We start from the raw sequence: 23,375 nt of genomic DNA on the forward strand, positions 1-23,375 counted from the left end.
TTTTCGTAATTGAATATTTCGTAAGTAGAGCAGTACTTTACATGTAAATTCTGTAATTCGTATCCAGTAATTGCTTGACATACGAGTTCCCCAAAATACGAGAAATTTGAGATACGAGGAACATTTTGATAACATTTTTGCCTTGAAATATGAGACAAATTTGGCGATACGAGCATATGAGCTGGTTCTTGATGCGGCCACCAGCTGGCCGAGTATGTGAGAGGCTGCTTATGGGAATAGCATTGTCTTTCTCGCCGGATATCCGTCGCGTAAAGATATCTTCGCACATAGGGCGTAAAGTTTGCATTTTTACGTGTTATTTTTGCGTTAATCAGTGCAGAATTAAGTGGAAAAACAATGGGTCCAAAGCAAGCCGGTGCAATGAAGGGTAGTGAGAAAAAAAGCGTATGACGCAAATCGGCATTAAGCATGAAATAGAAAAGCATGAGTGGTGTATTTGTATTGGCTCGCCAATATGAGAGGAGTGCCTCAACAATATGTACCATCCTCAAGCAGAAGGATTAAAGTCCATAAAGGGTATCAAGCGTACCAAAGGACTAAACATCATTTCCAAGCTGCGCAGTGATATTCATAACTTGATGGTGGCTTTTTTAATATGGATAAAGGAGAAACAGTTAGCGGGAGATAGCGTGGCCGAGTCGATAATGTGCGAAAAAGACAGTGGAATCTACGAGGACAGGAAAGCAAAGCAAGCAGCTGAAAAGGGGAAATTTCGACACCGGCAGAAACCTTCAAAGCGAGTCATGGCTGGTTCGAACTTTAAAAAACTACCTGGGATACACTCGGTTGTGAGGCATGGAGAACCAGTAAGTTCCAACTCGAAAGCCGCGGTGGAATGCATTAACACCCTTTCCTCCGTTATCGCACAACCAGGTTGTCCCTCAACAAGTGATCAACTGCGATGAAACTGGTCTTTTTTGTAAGAAGATGCCCGGGCGGACATTCATGCGGCAGAGGAGGACAGACTACCGGGCCATAAACCCATTAAGGACCACTTAACTCTAGCCTTGTGTGCCAATGCCAGCGGTGACTCTAAGATCAAGCCACTGCGGTGTACCACTCGGAGAACCCATGTGCTTTCAAGAGGCAAAGGATCTTGAAAGAAACACTCCAAGTGATGTGGCGTGCTAATTCTAAAGCCTGGGTTTGCGTCATTTCTTCACAGAATGGGTTAATCTGTGCTTTGGTCCAGCAGTCAGAAAGTATTTGACCGAGAAAAGCCTGCCAATGAAATGTCTCCTGCTCACCCTCCTGGTCTGGAAGAGGAATTTTTTTTATGAATACCACATCAACGTCCTCTAACTACCGCCCAACACCATACCACTGTTCCAGCCCATGGCTCAACAAGTCATTTCCAACTTTAAGAAACTGTACACAAAGCATTTATTCAACAAATGCTTCGTTGTGACAGATAACACGAACCTAACCCTTTGTGAATTTTGAAAAGACCACTTTATTATCGTCCATTGGTTGAAAATCATTGATGATCCATGGCAGGGTGTCACACGACGACCTCTTAATTCAGCATGGAAGAAATTGTGGCAAGCGCTCGTTGCTGATAGAGCCTTCGAAGGGTTCGAAACGCCGGACCCTGATGACCATGAATCGTCCATCGTCATGGATGAAATCGTGTCTCTTGGAAACTACTTGGGGTCAGAGGTTGACCAGACAGAGATGAACGACGTTGTCGCGGAGCACCAGGGAGAACTGACCACATAGGAATTGATCAAGCTCCAGAAGATGCAACATTTGGAGGTGTAGCGAGGAGGAGGTGGAAGAGGAGGACCGCCTTACTACAAAGGAAATTAAACACATGTTAGTGAAGTGACAGGAGTTTTCAGATTTTATGGAAAAGAGGCAGTCGGCAAAGTTGGCTAGTGGCCGTGCATTCGTCCATTGTGAGGAGACTTGTATGCGTCATTTTCAGAATATTTTGAAGTGGAGACAAAAGCAAACATCCCTAAGAGGTTGCTTTTAAAAAGGCCGGCTAAAAGTGAAGATGAAAGCGAGGCAAAAACAGCCAAGCCGGAAGAAGAAAAGTTAAAAAATGAAAACGAAAGATTAAATCTAAGTTCATTTAAGTTAAATTTAAAGTTTTTTATGTCACGAACGTGTTGCGGTCGAGTCTCTCTATTCTCCTCCGCGCACACCGCCATACACCGCTACCGTCTGTCTGTACAGAATGTTACAATTTAGGATTGAATATCATAACCACTAGATTAATTAATAATTAATTAATCAAAAATTAACTCATCTTCTGTACCATTCATTAATTGGGTATTATTTCTTGAACCTGCAAAGCAAAATTTTTGATTCATCAGTTAATCATCACACAGCCAACACAAAAGCCAAAAACACAACCTGGGCCTCAGTATGATCATTTGTAAGTTTGTTTTCCTGTGTGCTAAAGAGATTGCCTCTGAGGGCAGTGTTTCCCAACCACTGTGCTGCGGCACACTAATGTGGTGGGAGCAATGGTCAGGTGTGCCGCGGGGAATTGTAAGAAGTCATACAACTTAACATTCAGAGAGAAAAATTAATATGAATAGAACAAGATTAAAATTGAACTATTACAAGGTTAAAATCAAAATATGATGAACGTTAAATTATAGATTATACTTTTACAATATTCAAATTGTGAAAGTCATTTAGTTGTTTATTTTTCTCTGACATGAACAAGAAGTTGTTTGGTTTCTAGGGTATCAACTTTTGGCGACGTAAAATCTGTGTGAGCACATCATTTTTTTTGCGTAATATGAGGAGATTTAGTAATATTTAGAGAAAAGTCATAAAATGATCCGATTAAAATCATGACATTACTTATTTTTGCATCACTCGAACCGGAAGTTGTTCAGGGTCCACAGTAACTTTTGGTGACATTAGGGGTTTGTGAAAAATTACATTTTGGAGGTTTATGTGATTCCTGCTGATAAAACTTTGATGAGAACGACTATTGGTAATACTATAGGTGACATAATTTTAAATCAAAAGATTTTCAGATGGTGGTGTCCCTTGAGATATTTTCAATGCAAAAAGTGTGCCGCAGCTAAAAAAAAAAGTTGGGAAACACTGTCACAGGGGACTAATAAATATCCACAGAAGTTTACATGTGAAATGTAATTTAAAAAAAATAAAAAACATACAGATGAAATGGTCTCGCACTCTTCCAAGTTTCACTACATTCTTCAAGTCATCATGACGAAGAACTTCTCTGCAGCATGTATCCAAGCGACCGTTCACTACTTTAGCAATTTTGCTCCCTGGAAAAAAGCAAGTATAAAATATTATAACCTTTAGGCATGTTGTTAAAAATCTTGGAGGGTCCATTAAGGGCCTTTAAGGCTAGTTCCAAAATATTCTGGTAGGAGAATTAATCAAAAGTTGTAGCTTGAAAATGGGAAGCATGAAGTCACACTGTAAATAAGAAAAGATCAGTATGAAAGTATAAATTTGTGATGAGAGTAAATGCAGTCATATAATTTTCAAAGTGCTAACGATTTTTGCCTTCGTGAGTAGTCTAATTGCAATATTTCAAATCCATCCTTGGCCCATTCGTATGTAGCCAAGAACAGAAAATATTATACAGTGGTACCTCGAGATACAAGCTTAATCTGTTCCGGAACTGAGCTCGTATGACGAGATTTTTGTAACTCGAGCGGACGTTTTCCATTGAAATGAATGGAAAACAAATTAATTCGTTCCAGGCCTCTGAAAAAACACCAAAAACAGGATATTGGATTGGAAAAAATGTTTTATTTCTTCTAATTCGCCATCTATTAACAAAGTAACACAACTAGTGGTTTAATAGTAATAAAATGTGTTAAACCTAACTAAAATTGGGCAGATTTCGCCGACGGGAGACAGAGACGTTTGGGGGCGTGGGGTTCCTTTTTTTTCCAAGACAACGCACTCGTAAACGGAACAAACAAATTTAAATTAACTTAGATTAATATATACAGACACTCAAACATACGTTTAGTGTAACTTTACACAAAACTGAATTCTAATTTTGTTGTAATCTTTTGTTACCTTCGTTTTCCGGGTTGGCGGTTTGCCACGCCTACACCCTCACGTTCGCTATCGATGGACTGTTTGCTGTTGTATTGCCTTCAAAATATTCCCAAAATGATGCACACAAATGTCCTCACAATAGGATAACGCACGACCACTTGCCAAGGAGAAATAGTCTTTAAAGAACGATCGCCGGAGCTTCTTTCCTTAGAAAGAATAACAGGAAATACAATAGTTGAGCTTACCCACGTATTGATTGTGGGTAATGAAGTTTTATTCTGAGAAAGGTTGCTATTGCCTATGGGTGTTGTGTGCACGAGTATACTTCATTACCCAGAAAGCCCTCTTTTTGCCCGCGCATGCGCGTTGTGCCTTTCCTGGTCTTAGGAGAAACTCGTCTGAATTAATCGTTCCGTGCTCGTAAATATTGTTATACATGAAAGATATGCAAAAAAGACCTGGCTTGGTCGCATCACGAAATTTTGATCGCATGACGGGCGAATTATTCGATCGAAATTTCCGCCGTAAGACGAGAATTTTGTATGACGAGCGGTCGTATGACGAGGTACCACTGTATATGACACATTTGTGTTAATATTGACTCAACATAAATGCGACATGTGAAATGCGTTTTTAATGTTCACCAAAAAAAGCACACATGAGCACATGTATGTACTGCAGTGGGTAAAAATACAGTTTCTACATTATAGTTAGTTAATCTTTTGTGTACCACGAAAGGGAGCAGATGTACTGCTAGTGATACCCGTACGACACAATTTGGACTCTATAGCTCCAAAGCCGTAGCATGACTCATGGTACCCGGACATTTCGTCGACAGACACTTTGTTGCCGGACAGTTCGTCGACCGGACGCTTCGTCGCCGGACAATTCGTCGCCGGACACTTCGTCGCCAGACAGTTCGCCTAACCTTAACCACTATTAAAGAAGAAAAAGGAAATTCACATATTCTTTATTAAAGAAAACAAAACAGCAAAAGCTCGCTCGACCAAACAAACACACTAACATTTGGGCTAAATGGGCTCGTCTCTTAACACACTACGCACGAAACGGGGTGCGTTGAGCGCTCCATTTTTAAAATAAAAGGCAAAAAATAAAATTATTTTATTAAAATTTTATTAAAAAGAAGACAAAGGAAACTCACCTATTCTTCGTCATCTTCCTTCTTTTTTTGCTTGGTATTCCCATAGGTATCGTGTATACAGACTAGATTTCCGATGCGCGTTGTGAGGCAACGGAGCTAGACGTCGTCACTTGTCGGCCATCTTAAGAACAGGCCCATTCAGTCCTATTAATAGAGTCAATAAAATTTGCTCTTTGAAAGGACAATATATTGCTTGATTTAAAATCAAACGTGTGCGTCTATATCAAAGTCAGAGATGCAGTATTTTTGGCATACTTCATAACAAATATCAGCATCGGGTCAGAATCGTAGCACATCAATTCCCGATTAAAAACCAAACAGTTAATAGTAATTTAGTGGAGTCAAACAGTGCCCCCGAGGAACCGAATTTCCTTTGTCTTCTTTTTAATAACATTTTTTGTTAAATAATTTTATTTATTGCATTTTATTTTAAAAATGGAGCGCTCAACGTAGGAATCCCGTTTCGTGCGTAGTGTGTTTAGAGACGAGCTCATTTAGTACTCACACGCCCAAATGTTAATGTGTTTGTGTTGTCGAGCGAGTTTTTGCTGTTTTATTTTCTTTAATAAACAATATGTGAATTTCCTTTGTCTTCTTTAATAGTGGTTAAGGTTAGGCGAACTGTCTGGCGACGAATTGTCCGGCGACGAATTGTCCGTCGACGAAGTGTCCGGTCGACGCACTGTCCGGCGACGAAGCGTCCGTTCGACGAAGCGTCCGGGGACGAAGTGTCCGGGTACCTGACTCATGACAGCGTAGCAATGAGCACATCTACTTTGTATACTCCTGTTAACATCCAGATATCTCTTGTGAGAGAAACTTATCAGGATTTAGAAGCTCATTGTATATGATCTTGAGTATTAATAGTTTATTATCTATAGAATTATATAATTAGTATTTTTTAGTGATTTTGAAGCGATTAAACCCTGCCCCGCTAGTAGCCATTGAAAGAGCAACTCCATCATAGCAATTTCAAAATAAGACTTGCTACAAGAAAGTTGGAATTTTTAAATATCTAGTTTCGGAAATTGGAATTTCTTTTGTATGTAGATCCAAATATTCCCATTGAGACTTTTTCTAACCAGAATATTTTGTATATAGAGACATCCGTAGGTAGAGGTAGCACTGTATATTTGATTCGCATTTCCCCCATATTTTCCCTACCAATTCAAGGCAATCTTACCGTTTACTTCTTCCAATTCTATAACTCCTTGTGAAAAGCAGCGTTTTAAACGTTCTGCCTTCTCTCCCTGCACAGTTTCAAGGAGGGTGAGCTCCGGCAAGAGGCGGTAACTTGCTGTTGCCACCGGTGAGAATTTAGCATGGTCCTTCCCTGTTTGTAGAGCAAAAACATTTCACTAGTTACCATATTTACTCACATATAAGCTGCTTTTGTCATGCACAAAACTGCAAGTTGACGGCGCCATGACACGATGACGTCACAACAAAATGCCGCCGTGCTGTCACGATGCAAGACAATGCGGCTGATATGGTCCTCTATTTCAAAATAAAGAAAAGATAAACAGATGAAACACTAAACAAAATGTATTTTGACGTGTATGAATATAATTCAAGGAAAAAATAAACCGTATCTTGCATAAAATGTGAAAAAAACTCACGTTCCCGTCACTGCTCGCTCGGGGCACGGCCATCTTACCGTAGTTAAATGTGCTCAGTCTGGCCAGACGGGAGTACACTTACTTGTGTCTGCTATTGCTCACTCTGGGCGCTGCCATCTTACCGTAGTTAAATGTGCTCTGACCGTAGCGTTTACCATGTCAGCACATCACAATAATTAAGGCTGATCGAAGTACTTGCGGTCGATCGTTAAAATATAAACCTTGATACCTGCGTAATGTGTATGCTATTAATGCACCCAGAGACTTGGTGAACACTACGTACAGACGCTCCCCTACTTACGAACATTCAACTTACGAACAACGGTACATACGAACATACGAACATGTCTGCAAATTGCGTTTAAGTCCAAAAATGTTCGCAAGTCCAATTTTGTATTTCGCGCCTTTTTCGGAGTAGTACTTCTTTCCGCCGCTAATACCGACGCCTGGCGCTGTGAGAGCTCAGCTCACCCAGCATCTACCTTCTTCTTCGTTGCAATGCCGAAGTGCGTGAATGTATCTCCAGTGTGCAAAGAACCTTTTTCATTTGTATCATTAAATATCTCATGCATCCAATATTGAATATGGTTGGTAAAAAGCTAAAGGCTTCTATTGAGGGAGTTGCAAGGAAGTGGCAAGCCATTTCATTTGAAACGAGTGGCAATAATAACGAAGCTTGATGCGCGTGAGAGTGGTGAGCGTTTCACGGGCATTGAATCGTTCGACCGTCAGTACCATTTATAAACAGAAAGATCGAGCAGCAGGACCCAAATATTGAACGTTGCACAAAGTTTGCAAATCAATTGAATGATGCCATACAGTGCTACCGCATCATTTATGATGAAAAAAGAAGAAAACTGGGCAATCGTCATTAGGTCGCTTCTTTTGGCCAGTTTCTAATACATAAATCTCTCTCTCTACAGTACTGTACATATTCTCTCCATTTTATTAAAAAACAAAAATTCAGTACAAACCAATGCGTGTTACTTATACAAGCCTTAAACATACAAATGCACTTATATAAACCTTCAATATACTTATATCGGCCTTAAACATAAATTATAATACAAAATATAGCACTGAATCAACTTACAAACAAATTCAACTTATGAACAATCGCTCGGAACCAATTGCGTTCGTAAGTAGGGGAGCGTCTGTATACCGCCATGGGCATATATATTTCCTGGTTGTGCTTACATTACTTCCTTTTGAATTTGTCTATGTGCAGACAACACTCCCCGCCCCCTTTTCGGAACACAGAAACGAAATGATTATACATTTGTGATTATGAAATAAAACAAAATTCCGCTTTGATTTTTTTCTTTTTATTTCTTGTTCGAAGGTGACAGCTATTGCAGTAATATGAACCATCGAAAAAAATCGAGATATTTGGACATTACAAGCATTTTGGCTGACATCTTAAATGTCTGGTAAGAAAATAGTAATTTATGTCATTAAAAAGCAATGGGTTCTCATCAAGATAGATTTTTCTTTTTTCAAATTGAATAATTTGATATTTTGCATTTACAAAGACAGGCTTATTACCGTAATTACGCGAATATAACGCGCACTCGAAAATAACATGCAGGGAATTTTGGGCCAAAAAAATCTGGAAAAACGCAGTACTCGAATATAGTGCGCACCTAAAATTTCCCGCTGACGAAAATCAGAAATCTTACCTTTTTATCTTCGTTTCACGATTGTTTTGTTCAAAACCGGATAGAGAAATCTTCAGGTACGAGCGTGTCGAGTGTCGAGCAGTTGGTGGAGTTATGCGTTTGAATTTTAGGGCAATAGATGATACACAGAGTGGACAAACATATCATGTAGACATGTTATGTTGCAATACCTTTTAGACTTCCTTGAACATTGACTACATTTCAATTGACAATACCATGTTTTAATTCAAATATCTATTGTCATTCTCAAACAAGAAAAGGAACATACAAATTGAATAAATAAATGATTTGAAGATATGCACAATGGAAAAGACTATCACATGTAACAAGGGAATGTACTGCCCCCCGCTGGACATATTTCTAAATACAAGTACGTACTACACTACAATGTAGTATTCTACTTTCCAGCTTATTAATGCAGGATTGTGATGTTTGTGAGGCTTGACGATCTTTAATATGCGTGTATTTTGAATTCAAAGTTGGAAATTGCACAATGTCCGTGCGTCAAAGTGAGTTTGACAATGCTTTTTTCGATCGAAAATTTGTAATTTATTTTAGTTATTGATTATAACACGCACCCCCAACTATTGGAATTAATTATATAGCAAAAATATGCGTGTTATATTCGAGTAATTACGGTAACTTATGATATTGACCCTAATAATATGCTTTTGATTCATACAGTATCTCAGAAATACCACCCGTGATGATTTTTCTTAAGATTTTCCCTTGAAAGTAACACATTTGTACTCCCTATTACAACCATAAATATGGAGATGAAAATTGTGAATCAGGTGGCGGCTTATACGTGAAATTGTAAAATTCAACAATTTTAAGGGTGCGTCTTATACACGCAGGCGGCTTAGATGCGAGTAAATACAGTAATACACTGTTCTCAATTATTTTCCATTTTGCCCACACTGGAAAGAGGAATAATTTTGGCCGACACCCCAGGTTGGAGATAACATATTTTGGTCTTGGGGAAGCTTATGTCTGAACTCATTTTGTGATTACTAGCTACAGTTATTAATTTAGGAATGGGGGAATTACCTTTTTCTTTGAACAAAGGATTAGGTAACCTTGAATGTTTTTTTTCCCCCTTTACAAACAACATTTTAAAAACAGCATCTTGTGTTCACTTACTACTTCTCTAATTGTATGAGGATGTTGGGGTTTTGAATTTGCAAAGCAGGAAACAACTGGGTGAATTGGAAAAAGTTTATTTACTGTGGAGACCCCTCACGGGAAAAAAAGTTTAGTAGAACTAGTATTATTGAGAGCAGGTACAGAAGAAGATAGAGGGATTGGGGGGTTGCCTGAATAGCAGAGAAATTAAGGTCAGCCACAGCAAGACTGAGTACTGAATATTTTTTTCTCAAGATGGCGCCGTCAGGCAGCAGCCGGTGGCAGTAGCTCTGGCAACTCTTATTTGTTTTTCATGTTTTACAGCATTTCTATCTTTTTTTAAATTATATTATAATATTTCTTAATACATTCCTTTTTACCTTACTTTGTACTTTATACTTTGATGTTTTTACAACTTTCTTTGTTCTATTAGCTTGGTTTCTTTCTGTTAGTTCTTTTTTGGAACCATTCAGCCATGCCTCCGCTGTTATACACATGGGATCAGCTGTGAATACACATTACCTCAACATACGAGTGGCCCGACATACGAGAAATTTGAGATACGAGTAAAATTCCGGGAAAATATTTATCTTGAGATACAAAACAAATTTAGATATACGAGCAGACAGCGGACACGAGAGGCTGCTCATAAGAACATCATGGGCACTGTCTCTCTCCCCGCAATTCCCTCGTGTAATGTGTCTCTGGTCGCAACTGCCTCTTGTAATGTCTCTGCGAGCACTGGGCGGAGTGTTGCATTTTTTCAGTGTTTTTTTCCCGTCAGTCATTGCGATGGGCGAGGCGATCGCTAATACGAGAGTTATATAGACTACTCGTTGGCAAGTGGTCGTGCGTTATCCTATCGTGAGGATTTGTGTGCATAATTTTCGGAATATTTTGAAGGGAATACAAAAGCAAACTACCATCGATAGGTTGCATCTGAAACTCAGTTTCAGGCGGGGCAAACCGAGGCAACCCGGCCGGGAGAAGAAAGGTATAAAAATGTAAAACTAAATTAGAATTAAGTTTAGTGTAAGGTTAGATTAAACTTATTTTTGAGTGTGTCTGCATTGTAATCCAAGTTCATTTAAATTTGTTTATGTTATGTTACGAGCGCGTTGCCGTGCAAAAAGTCACCCCCCTCACCTCCCATCTCTGTCCCTCTCTCTCTACCCTCCACGAGATCTGTCTAATTTTAGTTCTATTAAACACATTTTAGTATACTATTAAACCACTAGTTATTTGATACTTTGTTAATAGAAGGCGAATTAGAACAAATAAAACATTTTTGCCAATCCAATATCCTCTTTTAGGTGTTTTTTTTCAGAGGGTTGGAACAAATTAATTAGTTTTTCGTTCATTTCAATGTGAAACGTTCGTTTGAGTTACAAGAAAATCGACATACGAGCTCAGTCCCGGAACGAATTAAGCTCGTATCTCGAGGTATCCTGTAATAGTAATGATATTAAGGAAAATACCACAATTTCAGAGACAATCAACCCAAAACTTATGAGAATCTCTCCCAAATGATGAAATCGCACAGTGAGGCCATATAGTAGAGAGCAGGGTGATTTTTACTGAGCACCAGGCGAACCAAAAAATTGAGCTCTGTGGGCGGACAAGATGGTCAGACACTGGAGAAGCTGAGTGGACATTGGATTTTCCCTGAAGTATGGGCACAGGGCAGACGCCAATCTGGAATTTATGCCGGAGGAGGTTCATCACTCAGTCATAGATAAGGCAATAAAGCTGGCTAGGCTAGACTAGCTAAGCTTCTCAGACATGACGATGGAGTCGAGTTTGCAAGCCACTACTCCCCAAACTGACGAAAATCTTGTCAAAATTATGAAATCGGGGAGTGAGGAAGAGGACAACAATAACAACGATGAGGATGAAGAACACAGTCTGAGAAATCGGTTTGAGATCTTCAACGCGACATGCAGCTTGCAACAAAAGCTCCCGGAGGAGGATAACATGGTTACAACCATCAAATTTGGCAATCGTCTTGACGGTGTCATGTCCTTGTGCGCATCCATATTTGTACAAAAAAAAGAAACAGCAGTCACAACTCCTTGTCACCATGTTCCTTGTGCGCTGAAAAGCTCCTGCAGAGGCTCCTGCTTCGCCTTGGATGCCTCTAGAATCTGACGAAGAGGCATTACCTAACAATAACCTGTGCAGTAAATCTTCATTTTCTTCATCGGACTGCACAGGTCTCTCATCATCTCTTTTTTTGGATTAAAAACAAGTGGAGAAGAGCTATTTTTGTTGTGAGTCCAGTATATATATTTTACACATTTATTAGATCTAGATTATATTTAAATAATACACAACCGTTTTTACATATGCTTTTAACTGTAACATTTGTGAGAGTAATTATCTTTGATATATTACACCTTGTTTTAATGGTTTGTAGAACGGGTGAGAATAATTATCTATGATATTTTACACCTTGTTTTAATAGTTTGTTTGGAGACAAAACTCTAGACCAGGGGTGTCAAACTCATTTTCACAGAGGGCCACATCAGCATAATGGCTGTCCTCAAAGGGCCAGATGTAACTTATAAATGTAAAATAATGTAAAAAATGTAACTACTCCTTCATGGTAAATAACTCTGAATGTATTACTTATTTAAGTCACAAGTATTACTGTTACATTGAAAAAAATGTTTGCGTGTTATTCTGTTAGAACATATATCCTTATAATTTGTCAGCATATGAAACCCACATGACTCCTTCAATCATGGATCAAATATCAGGGTGAATATCCAAGTGAATTAAGAGAAATTAACATTCATAATTCAGGAAATAACAATAAATACCCATTAAAATGGGCTGTTGTAAAATCAACAACTGTAAGTGTATGACATGTTGCATTCAAAAAGGCTGCACATAGCCTTGAAATGAAATGAATGAAATGAATTTTAACTTTGAACTTTTTTTTAACTTTCAACGTTTTGGCATCCAACAAATAGTTTGATTACAATTATATGTCTGCATATACACATTAAACCTGAAACAAAATAAAAGTTGACTCAGTTCACTATTATATTGGTTAAGTTTATAGGTTTTTGAAGAGGAGATGCTGACTGTCCTTGAACACAAGTGGATCTCCTCTTTACCTTCCTTTGTTCATGGTCAGTTTGTCATCCATCCCCAGCACCTTCCCACACAAAGTTTCCTGGTGGATAATGCAATGATACGCTATCAGAGGCGTGTGACAGTTCATTTTTTTGCATTTTGCTCTTCATCAATCCAACCAAGCCCCCTTTTCTTCCACACATTGCCGGTGCTCCGTCTGTAGTTAATCCCAACAAATTTTCCCATGGTAATGCATTTTTACTTACAGACTTTTCCACTGCATCATAAATGTCCTGTCCGGTAGTGGTCCCATGCATTGCAGCTACATCCAACAGCTCATCAGTGACCGAAAGATCCGACTTCACGCCTCTAATAAAAATTGATAACTGTGCTGTATCCGTTATCATTGCTTTCATAAACAGCTAATTAAAAGGCAGTGAAGCTGCGTGTCTCTTCGACCAGCTGTGTCGCAAGATTTTCTGATAGTTCCTTAACGGTCAGCGATGGTGTTTCTTGATAAACTGATTTTTTTTAAATCTGTAACTGGTCGGGACACACCTGTTCAGACCTTTAGCATGCACTCCTTCAGAAACGCTCCTTCCGAAAAGGACTTGGAAGCTTTGGCGATTTCTTCAGCCACGATAAAGCGAGCTTTCAATGCTGCATCATTTTTGGCGGTGGATTTCGTGAACAGACTCTACTGCAACCGCAGTTTGCCTTTTAATTCTTGTGAAAATCTTGTGACACAAAAGACACCAGTTTTTCACCTTGAAGCACAAACAAGTACTCACCTTCCCATCGTTTTTGAAATGGTCTCCCGTCTGCATCAACTTTCCTCTTCTTGGACATTTTGGGACAATTTATTCACCTTCAATTAAATTCCTTGACATCGACGTGGAAACACTGCAGTGTAGTGGCCGTAGACTGTATGAGGTAGTGGCGCTGCGCCGTCACTTGGCGGTCATCATAGTCGACAGGCATTATGGAAAATGTAGTTTTTGGTCAAAGCACTCTTTTACAGCTCTCGCGGGCCACATAAAATTGAGATTGACACGTGGTGTAGACATTGAATTGAATGCCAGTCATACCTTGAGATACGGCTTTAATGCATTCTGGGACTGATCTTAAAATCGTTGAATTTTACAATTTCTCTCGTATAAGATGTGTTACTTTGATGGGAAAATCTTAAGAAAAATAATCGCACGTGGTATTTCTGAGATACTGTATGAATCAAAAGGATCGTCTGCTGTATTGCACACCGAAAGGGTGTTGCCTGCATGTGGACGAATTAAAAAGGGAGGTCACGGGAGCAGTACAACCAGGAATTGTGCCCGTAGCAGTCTAGTTTTCACCAAGTCTCTCGGTGCAATAATAGTATGAGATACACATTGTGCAGGTATAAGACTGATATTTTAATGATTGACCGCAACACCTTCAATCAGCCTTAACAACTATTGGGATGTGCTGTGACATGGTAAACACTACGAACATATGTATGCATCAAGGGTACTTGCATCTGGCCAGTGAGAGCACGTTTAACTACGGTAAGATGGCGGCGCCCTGAGCGAGCAATGAGAGGCACAAGCGAGTGAGTTTTTTCACGTTTTTTGCAAGATACGGTTTATTTTTTTCATAGACGTCAAAATACATTTCGTTCAGCATTTTATCTGTATCTTTTTTCTAGTTTAAAATAAATGACCGTATCGGCCGCATTGTCTTTCGTTATGAGTTTCGTCTTTGACAACTTGCAGTAGTTGCAAGGAATGATAATCACAAGAACTTTTATTAAGGATATGCCCAAATATAAGATAAACGATAAACAGTGGGTGGGAGATGTAGGAGTTTTGCACATAACATTAATCGAAGATTGCCTAGATTTAACGTATTTTCACGACTATAAGGCGCACTTAAGTCTTAAATTTTCTCCAAAATAGACAGGGCACCTTATAATCCAGTGCGCCTTATGTATTGACCAATACTAAAATTGTTATCACGATAAAATAAAATAAATCAGTCGATAGAGTACACCATCCTCTAGAGGTCTCGCAACTACGGTAACCAGCCTGCGACTTCATTTTCCCCCGTGCGCGTGTCATGCTGGGATATGTAGTTCTTTTGTCAATACACCAAGTATGACGGCGAGCACACTAATTTGGTGCTCGCCGTCATTCCGGCTGGATTGACAAAAGAGCTCCAGCCCCTAGATTGGCGTAAACAGCATTCAAAGCTAGACTGTGAACTATACAGTTGTGGTCAAAAGTTTACATACACTTGTGAAGAACATAATGTCATGGCTCATGAGTTTCCAGTTATTTCTACAACTCAGATTTTTGTCTGATAGTGATTGAAACAGATACTTCTTTGTCACAAAAAACATTCATGAACTTTGGTTCTTTTATGACTTTATTATGGGTGAACAGAAAAAAAGTGATCAAATCTGCTGGGTCAAAAATATACATACAGCAGGGCTAATATTTGGTAACATGTCGTCCCTTGGCCATTTTCACTTCAATTAGGCGCTTTTGGTAGCCATCCACAAGCTACTGGTTAAATCTTGACAGAATTGGTGCAGTTCAGTTAAATTTGATGCTTTCTGACATGGACTTGTTTGTTCAGTATTGTCCACAAGTTCCCAATGGGGTTTAAGTCAGGACTTTGGGAAGGCCATTTGAAAACCTTAATTCTAGCCTGATTTAGCCATTCCATTACCACTTTTTATGTGTTTGGGGTCATTGTCCTGTTTGAACACCCAACTGCGCCCAAGAGCCGATCTTCGGGCTGATGACTTTAGGTTATCTTGAAGAATTTGAAGGTAATCCTCCTTCATTATCCCATTTACTCTCTGTAAAGCCCCAGTTCCATTGGCAGCAAACAGCCCCATAGCATAATACTACCACCACCGTGCTTGATGGTAGGCATGGTGTACTTGGGGTTAAAGGCCTCCCCTTTTCTCCTACAAACATATTGCTGGGCATTGTGGCTTAACAGCTCAATTTTTGTTTCGTCTGACCACAGAACATTCCTCCAGAAGGTCTTATCTTTGTACATGTGATCAGCAGCAAACTTCAGTCGAGCTTTCAGGTGCCGCTTTTGGAGCAAGGGCTTCCTTCTTGCACGGCAGCCTCTCAGTCCATGGAGATGCAAAACACGCTTGACTGTGGACACTGACACTCGTGTTCCAGCAGCTTCTAATTCTTGGCAGATCTGATTTTTGGTGATTCTCGGTTGAATCTTCACCCTCCTGACCAATTTTCTCTCAGCAGCAGGTGATGGCTTGCGTTTTCTTCCTGATGGTGGCAGTGACAAAACAGTGCCATGCACTTTATACTTACAAACAATTGTTTGCACTGTTGCTCTTGGTACCTGCAGCTGCTTTGAAATGGTTCCAAGTGACTTTCCTGACTTGTTCAAGTCAAGGATTCACTTTTTCAGATCCATGCTGAGCTCCTTTGACTTTCCAATTGTAGCGTTTGTGGGCGTTTGCATCCAATGAGCCTATTTAAATGGCCTCAGAGAAGTCACCAGCTGAAGTCACTCAATCATTCACAAGAAGTTAAGAGGCCATGCTATGAAACTCATTTCACTGACAACTTTCTAAGTCACCAAAATTGCTAATTAGTGTTGCTGTATGTATATTTTTGACCCAGCAGATTTGATCACTTTTTCTGTTAACCCATAATAAAGTCATAAAAGAACCAAACTTCATGATTTTTTTTGTGACAAAGAAGTATCTGTTCCATTCACTCTATCAGAGAAAAATCAGAGTTGTAGAAATAACTGGAAACTCAAGAGAGCCATGACATTATCTTCTTCACAAGTGTATGTCAACCTTTGACCACAACTGTGTGTATATATATATATATAAATATATATAAATTATATATGGATCAATATTGAGCCGCAACAGCTCTCGCAACTACGGCCAGCAGCCCCCGACTCTATTTTCCCCGTAGAAAAAGTAATGCGCAGTGACTGCTGGGATTTATAGTTCTTTTGTCAACCAATCGACAGGGGCCCTCATTTAATAGGGTGGATTTACAAAAGAACTCCTGCCGCTAGATGTTGCGTCAACAGAGCATTCAGAGCTCGACTGCCAACTATATGTATAAATCTATTATATATGGATCAATATTGAGCCGCAACAGCTCTCGCAACTACGGCAAGCAGCCCCAGACTCTATTTCCGGTGCGCGGTGAATGCTGAGATATATAAAACGGTGTTGCATTTTGGTTGAGCTCGATCTAGCACATGAATTCTATGTTCGTCGTCATTCCCAGTGGAAGTCTCAACTGTGGTCCGAGCTTTCAGGAAGGCAGAAATTACTGACTGGATTAATGACGACTTTGGTGAGACGGAGACGTGCGTGTTGGATGCGCACCTGTTCAACATGAGTTATTATGCTATTGCTGTGTCTCAAAAATACTAATACTTTAACCTCGGAGAAGATAAAAAAAACTTGTTTATTCATGTTGGGAGTGAATGGAGTTGTCAGAAAGCTGATTTGTAAACTATTAATAAAGTTTGGCTGACCTATCTGACTGTTTTGTTGACATTCCCTTTAGCGCAGCACCATCTAGTGGATGCATAACATAACCCCAGCCTCTACTGTAGACCCATATAATGCGGTGCGGTAGACCAGTGTAATGCGGAGAGATGCGCCTTTAAATGCGGTACATCTTGTGTGTGTCAAATACAGAAATAGCACTCGTTACTTACACTGCGCCTTTAAATGCGGTGCGCCATATAGTCGAGAAAATACGTTAGTAAAAGCTTTTGCTGAATCTGAATGCATTCTTGCTTTAGACAGAATCACCACCACTTAATATTTTGCCACCAACAAAGGACGTTTTGTTTATCCTTATTCAAAACGTGATGGGCTGAGGTGTCTTGGAGTCATCGTGAATGTGTTTTGAAAACCCTGATGCCCCAATTGTGTAATTCAGCCCCCCCTTTAGAGTTGAAACATTCATGTAGTCTAGGCCTACGAATGCAAAAAAAAGGGACAAAAGAATAGAAAGGGCCGAATGCCGTTGGGGAGCGGTCCTCAACGTCCGTCCTTGCAAGTGAAAATCAAGATCTCATCTCTAATCTGATCTCATCTCTAATCTGATCTCATCTCTCAAATCTCATCTCATCTCAAATCTCATCTCTCATCTTTCATCTGATCTCATCTCTCAAATCTCATCTCTCATCTCTCGAATCTCATCTCTCAAAGCTCATCTCTCAAAGCTCATCTCTCATCTGATCTCATCTCAGCTCATCTCACATCTCATCTCGTCTCTCATCTCATCTCTCAAATCTCATCTCTCAAATCTCATCTGATCTCATCTCTATAATCTCATCTCTCAAATCTCATCTCTCATCTGATCTCATCTCTCAAATCTCATCTCTCAAAACTCATCTCTCAAATCTCATCATCTGATCTCATTTCTCAAATCTCATCATCTGATCTCATCTCTCAAATCTCATCATCTGATCTCATCGCTCAAATCTCATCATCTGATCTCAAATCTCATCATCTGATCTCATCTCTCAAATATCATCTCATTTAAACTCATCTCTCAAATATCATCTCATTTGATCTCATCTCTGAAAAATCATTTCATTTGAACTCATCTTTCAAATAACATCTCATCTGATCTCATCTCTCAAATATCTCAACTGAACTCATCTTTCAAATATCATCTCATCTCTCAAATATCATCTCATCTCTCAAATATCATCTCATCTCTCAAATATCATCTCATCTCTCAAATATCCTCTCATCTCTAAAATATCTTCTAACCTGATCTCATCTATCAAATCTCACCCGATATTATCTCTCAAATCTCACCTGATCTCAATCTCTCAAATCTCACCTGATCTCATCTCTCAAATCTCATCTGATCTCTTCTCTCATCTGTACTCATCTCTCTAATATCTTCTAACCTGATCTCATCTCTCAAATCTCACCCGATCTTATCTCTCAAATCTCACCTGATCTCAATCTCTCAAATCTCACCTGATCTCATCTCTCATCTGATCTCAAATCTCATCATCTGATCTCATCTCTCAAAACTCATCATCTGATCTCATCTCTCATCTGATCTCATCTCTCAAATATCATCTCATTTGAACTCATCTCATCTGATCTCATCTCTCAAATCTCATCATCTTATCTCATCACTCAAATCTCATCTGATCTCATCTCTAAAATCTTGACATCTGATCTAATCTTTCAAATCTCATCATCTGATCTCATCTCTCAAATATCATCATCTGATCTCATCTCTCAAATATAATCTCATTTAAACTCATCTCTCAAATATCTCATCTGATCTCATCTCTCAAATCTCATCTCCTGATCTCATCACTCAAATCTCATCATCTGATCTCATCTCTCAAATCTCATCATCTGATCTCATCTCTCAAATCTCATCATATGATCTCATCTCTCAAATCTCATCATCAGATCTCATCTCCCAAATCTCATCATCTGATCTCATCTCTCAAATCTCATAATCTGATCTCATTTCTCATCTGATCTCATCTCTCAAATATCATCTCATTTGAACTCATCTCTCAAATACATCTCTCATCTGATCTCATCTCTCAAATAACATCTCATCTAATCTCATCTCTCAAATCTCATCTCTCAAATCTCATCTCTCAAATCTCATCTCTCAAATCTCATCTCTCAAATCTCATCTCTCAAATCTCATCTCTCAAATCTCATCTCTCAAATCTCATCTCTCAAATCTCATCTCTCAAATCTCATCTCTCAAATCTCATCTCTCAAATCTCATCTCTCAAATCTCATCTCTCAAATCTCATCTCTCAAATCTCATCTCTCAAATCTCATCTCTCAAATCTCATCTCTCAAATCTCATCTCTCAAATCTCATCTCTCAAATCTCATCTCTCAAATCTCATCTCTCAAATCTCATCTCTCAAATCTCATCTCTCAAATCTCATCTCTCAAATCTCATCTCTCATCATCTGATCTCATTTCTCAAATCTCATCATCTGCTCTCATCTCTCAAATATCATCTCATTTTAACTCATCTCTCAAATATCATCTCATCTGATCTCATCTCTCAAATATCATCTCACCTGATCTCATCTCTCATCTGATTTCATCTCTCAAATATCTCACCTGATCCCATCTCACCTGATCTCATCTCACCTGATCTCATCTCACCTGATCTCATCTCTCAAATATCATCTCACCTGATCTCATCTCTCAAATATCATCTCACCTGATCTCATCTCTCAAATATCATCTCACCTGATCTCATCTCTCAAATATCATCTCACCTGATCTCATCTCTCAAATATCATCTCACCTGATCTCATCTCTCAAATATCATCTCACCTGATCTCATCTCTCAAATATCATCTCACCTGATCTCATCTCTCAAATATCATCTCACCTGATCTCATCTCTCATCTGATCTCATCTCTCAAATATGATCTCACATGATGTCTTCTCTCATCTCTCAAATATCATCTCATCTCAAATCTCACCTCTCGATTCTCTCAAATCTCAAGTCTCATCTCTCGAATCTCTCATCTCATTTCTTGAATCTCTCAAATCTCATCTCTTGAATCTCTCAAATCTCATCTCTCATCTCATTTCTTGAATCTCTCAAATCTCATCTCATCTCTTGAATCTCTCAAATCTCATCTCTCAAATCTCATCTTTTGAATCTCTCAAATCTCATCTCATCTCTTGAATCTCAAATATCAGCTCTCAAATCTAATCTCTCATCTCATCTCTCGTCGCATCTCATCTCTCAAATCTAATCTCATCTCATCATCTCATTTAATCATCTCATCTAATCTTTTAATCTAAAAGCCTTCAATGTTTTCAAAAGCTGACTGCGCCTTTTAATCCGGTGTGCCTTATATAGGGTATTAATAGTGATCCGCAACAGATCTCGCAACTAAGGTAAGCAGCCGGCGAGTCCATTATCCCCCTTGAAAGACAGCGCCGGACAACATTCACCACTATCTGCCAGTGGATCGTAAATGCCTGAGCTGATATATCAGTTTCAACTGTGGTTTGAGCTTTCAGGAAGGCCGAAATTGTCACTCAGCTGCCAGACAACCAAAGCGACATGGACTCGAATAATGACGACTTTGATGAGACGGAGCCTGGGTGATGGATGCCGCATTCGCCCAGCTGTTCAATTCGGACACTGAAGACGAAGAATTCGAGTGATTCATAAATGAGGAATTAACTGATAAAGTGAGCTTTACGTGTTTGGCCAACAAGGTTGGTCATATTGTCAATATCGACATCAACATCTGAATGTTATAGTGCCTCATTGTGTACGTGAGTGCACGCACGGTTCACCCGCGTGCACAACATTGAGTTATTATTTGAGTTATTAATGTTATTGTTATTGCTTTGCTATTACGAGTGTTACTATATTGTGATTGCACTAACGTTTAATGTACCGTAACAGCATCAGAATGTTTTTTTTGGGTGTTTACTTCATGGAGGAAAAGTTCCCCTCCACTATGTGATATAAATGTTGCACTTACATGCTATACCTTGCTTTTGTTAAAAGATCAACTGTGTCACGAAAATACTAATACTTTAAAATAAAATAAAAAATAAAACAGTTGTTCATTTTGGGAGTGAATGGAGTTGTCAGAAAGCTGATCTGTAATCTATTAATAAAATAAAGTCTGACTGACCTATTTGACTATTTTGTTGACATTCCCTTTAGCGCAGCACCATTTAGTGGATGCATAACGTAAGCGCAGCCACTACTATAGACCCATATAATGCGGTGCGCCTTGTATATGGAAAAATTTGAAATATGTGATTCATTGAGGGTGCGGCTCATAATGCAGTGCGTCTTAAAATGCAGTGTGCCTTATAGTGGGGAAAATACGGTATATACAAGAGTAAATTGCATCAATTGGCAATTTGTTTACGCTCGACTTCACAGTTCTTACCTATTCCTTTGACACAATGCATGACAATGTCAAGTTCCTGTCCAGGCCGGAGTAGTGCTATAAGGATGTCATCATGTACAGGTCCAATACTTGCATCCACAAACACATCAGCCTGGTTACCAATTGGGATCCACTTTATGTCTCTGGAATAGACTAAAATAATGACAATTAGTAAATAAAAGTGTACTATCACGAATCCTGTCAAAGAGTATTAAAAACTAAACGACTCACAAAGATCCATAAGTATTGATATTTTTCACATCCGTAGGCCTGTTGCACTTACGCCTGTGATCATGAAGTGCTTTGAAAAGTTGGTCGCCCGCCATATCAGGGATTCAATCCCTCCCTCAGTTGACCCTCACCAGTTTTCTTATAGAGCAAATAGGTCCACCGAGGACGCCATCGCCGTAGCTCTACACACAGCACTGAGCCACCTGGAGCACCATGGGAACTACGTGAGGATGCTTTTCATTGACTATAGCTCAGCCTTCAACACTATAATACCGGACATTCTGGCTGACAAACTCTCCCACCTTGGACTATCCTCTTCCATCTGCTGCTGGATAAAGAACTTCTTAACCAACCGACCACAAACTTTTAGACTTGGTCCCCACCTCTCTTCCTCCATTAAACTGAGCACTGGCTCCCCTCAAGGCTGTGTACTGAGTCCTCTTCTGTACTCCCTGTACACATAAAACTGTACACCGACCCACCAGTCTAACTCCATCATCAAATTTGCCGATGACACCACTGTGGTCGGACTCATCTCAGGAGGGGATGAGTCGGCCTACAGAGATGAGGTCAACAAACTGTCATCGTGGTGCTTGGTGAACAATCTCACACTGAACACCACGAAAACTAAAGAAATAATCCTGGACTTTCGCATATGCAGCACAGACCTGGCCCCACTCCTCATAAATGGAGTATGCGTAGACAGGGTCCAGTCCTTCAAATTCCTGGGGGTCCATGTCACGGATAAGCTCTCCTGGTCTACCAACACCACGGCAGTGGTGAAGAAGGCCCAGAAACGACTCCATTTCCTGAGGGTACTCAGGAGGAACAACCTGGACACTAAGCTTCTGGTAACCTTCTATAGAGCCACTGTGGAGCACATCCTGGCATACTGCATTACAGTGTGGTACGCTGGAAGCACGGCAGCAGACAGAAAAGCCATGCAGAGAGTGATCAACACTGCCCATAAGGTTATCGGCTGAACTTACGTTATGACGACACACAATCCCTTCTGTGCAATAACTTCGGGGTGTGCAATAACAATGTGCAATATCTAAGATTGTGCAATATTTTAGAATTTACCTTGCCAGGATGTGACTTTTTATATTTTTATATGACTTGTGTTTTTCTTTACTGGGTAAACACACTGTGGAGTAGCACCACCAATTTCATTATACGCTGCTTCGTATGATGACAATAAAGGCTTTTGATTTTTTTCTTTTTGATGATTTGAAAATTCCGCTTTGATTTTCTTTTTATTTCTTGTTCGAATGTCACAACTATTGCAGTAATATAAACCATCGAAAAATACAAATCGAGATATTTTGACATTAGACACAACTTGCCTGCCACAACATCTTAAACTTCTGGTAAGAAATTTGTAATTTCTGTCATTAAAAAGTATCAGGTTCTCATCAAGACAGACTTTTCTTTTTTTTCAAATTGAATATTTTGATACTTTGCATTTACAAAGACAGGCATATTAACTTACTTACTT

At 39.4% G+C, this 23,375-nt stretch overlaps 1 protein-coding gene across 2 annotated transcripts in view; it reads right to left on the reverse strand.

The window, feature by feature from the left end:
- polr1c (RNA polymerase I and III subunit C) overlaps window positions 1–23,375 on the reverse strand; it is a 91,182-nt gene that overhangs the window by 2,180 nt on the left and 65,627 nt on the right. For both annotated transcript variants that reach the window (XM_077612959.1, XM_077612961.1), the window contains 3 exons: window positions 21,647–21,799; window positions 6,378–6,527; window positions 3,165–3,281 (listed from right to left, as the gene is read on the reverse strand). In XM_077612959.1, coding sequence (XP_077469085.1) covers window positions 3,165–3,281; window positions 6,378–6,527; window positions 21,647–21,799 — 420 coding nt within the window. The remainder of the gene's footprint in view (window positions 1–3,164; window positions 3,282–6,377; window positions 6,528–21,646; window positions 21,800–23,375) is intronic.

This window comes from Stigmatopora argus, chromosome 11, assembly GCF_051989625.1.
Source record: "Stigmatopora argus isolate UIUO_Sarg chromosome 11, RoL_Sarg_1.0, whole genome shotgun sequence".
NCBI lineage: Eukaryota > Metazoa > Chordata > Actinopteri > Syngnathiformes > Syngnathidae > Stigmatopora > Stigmatopora argus.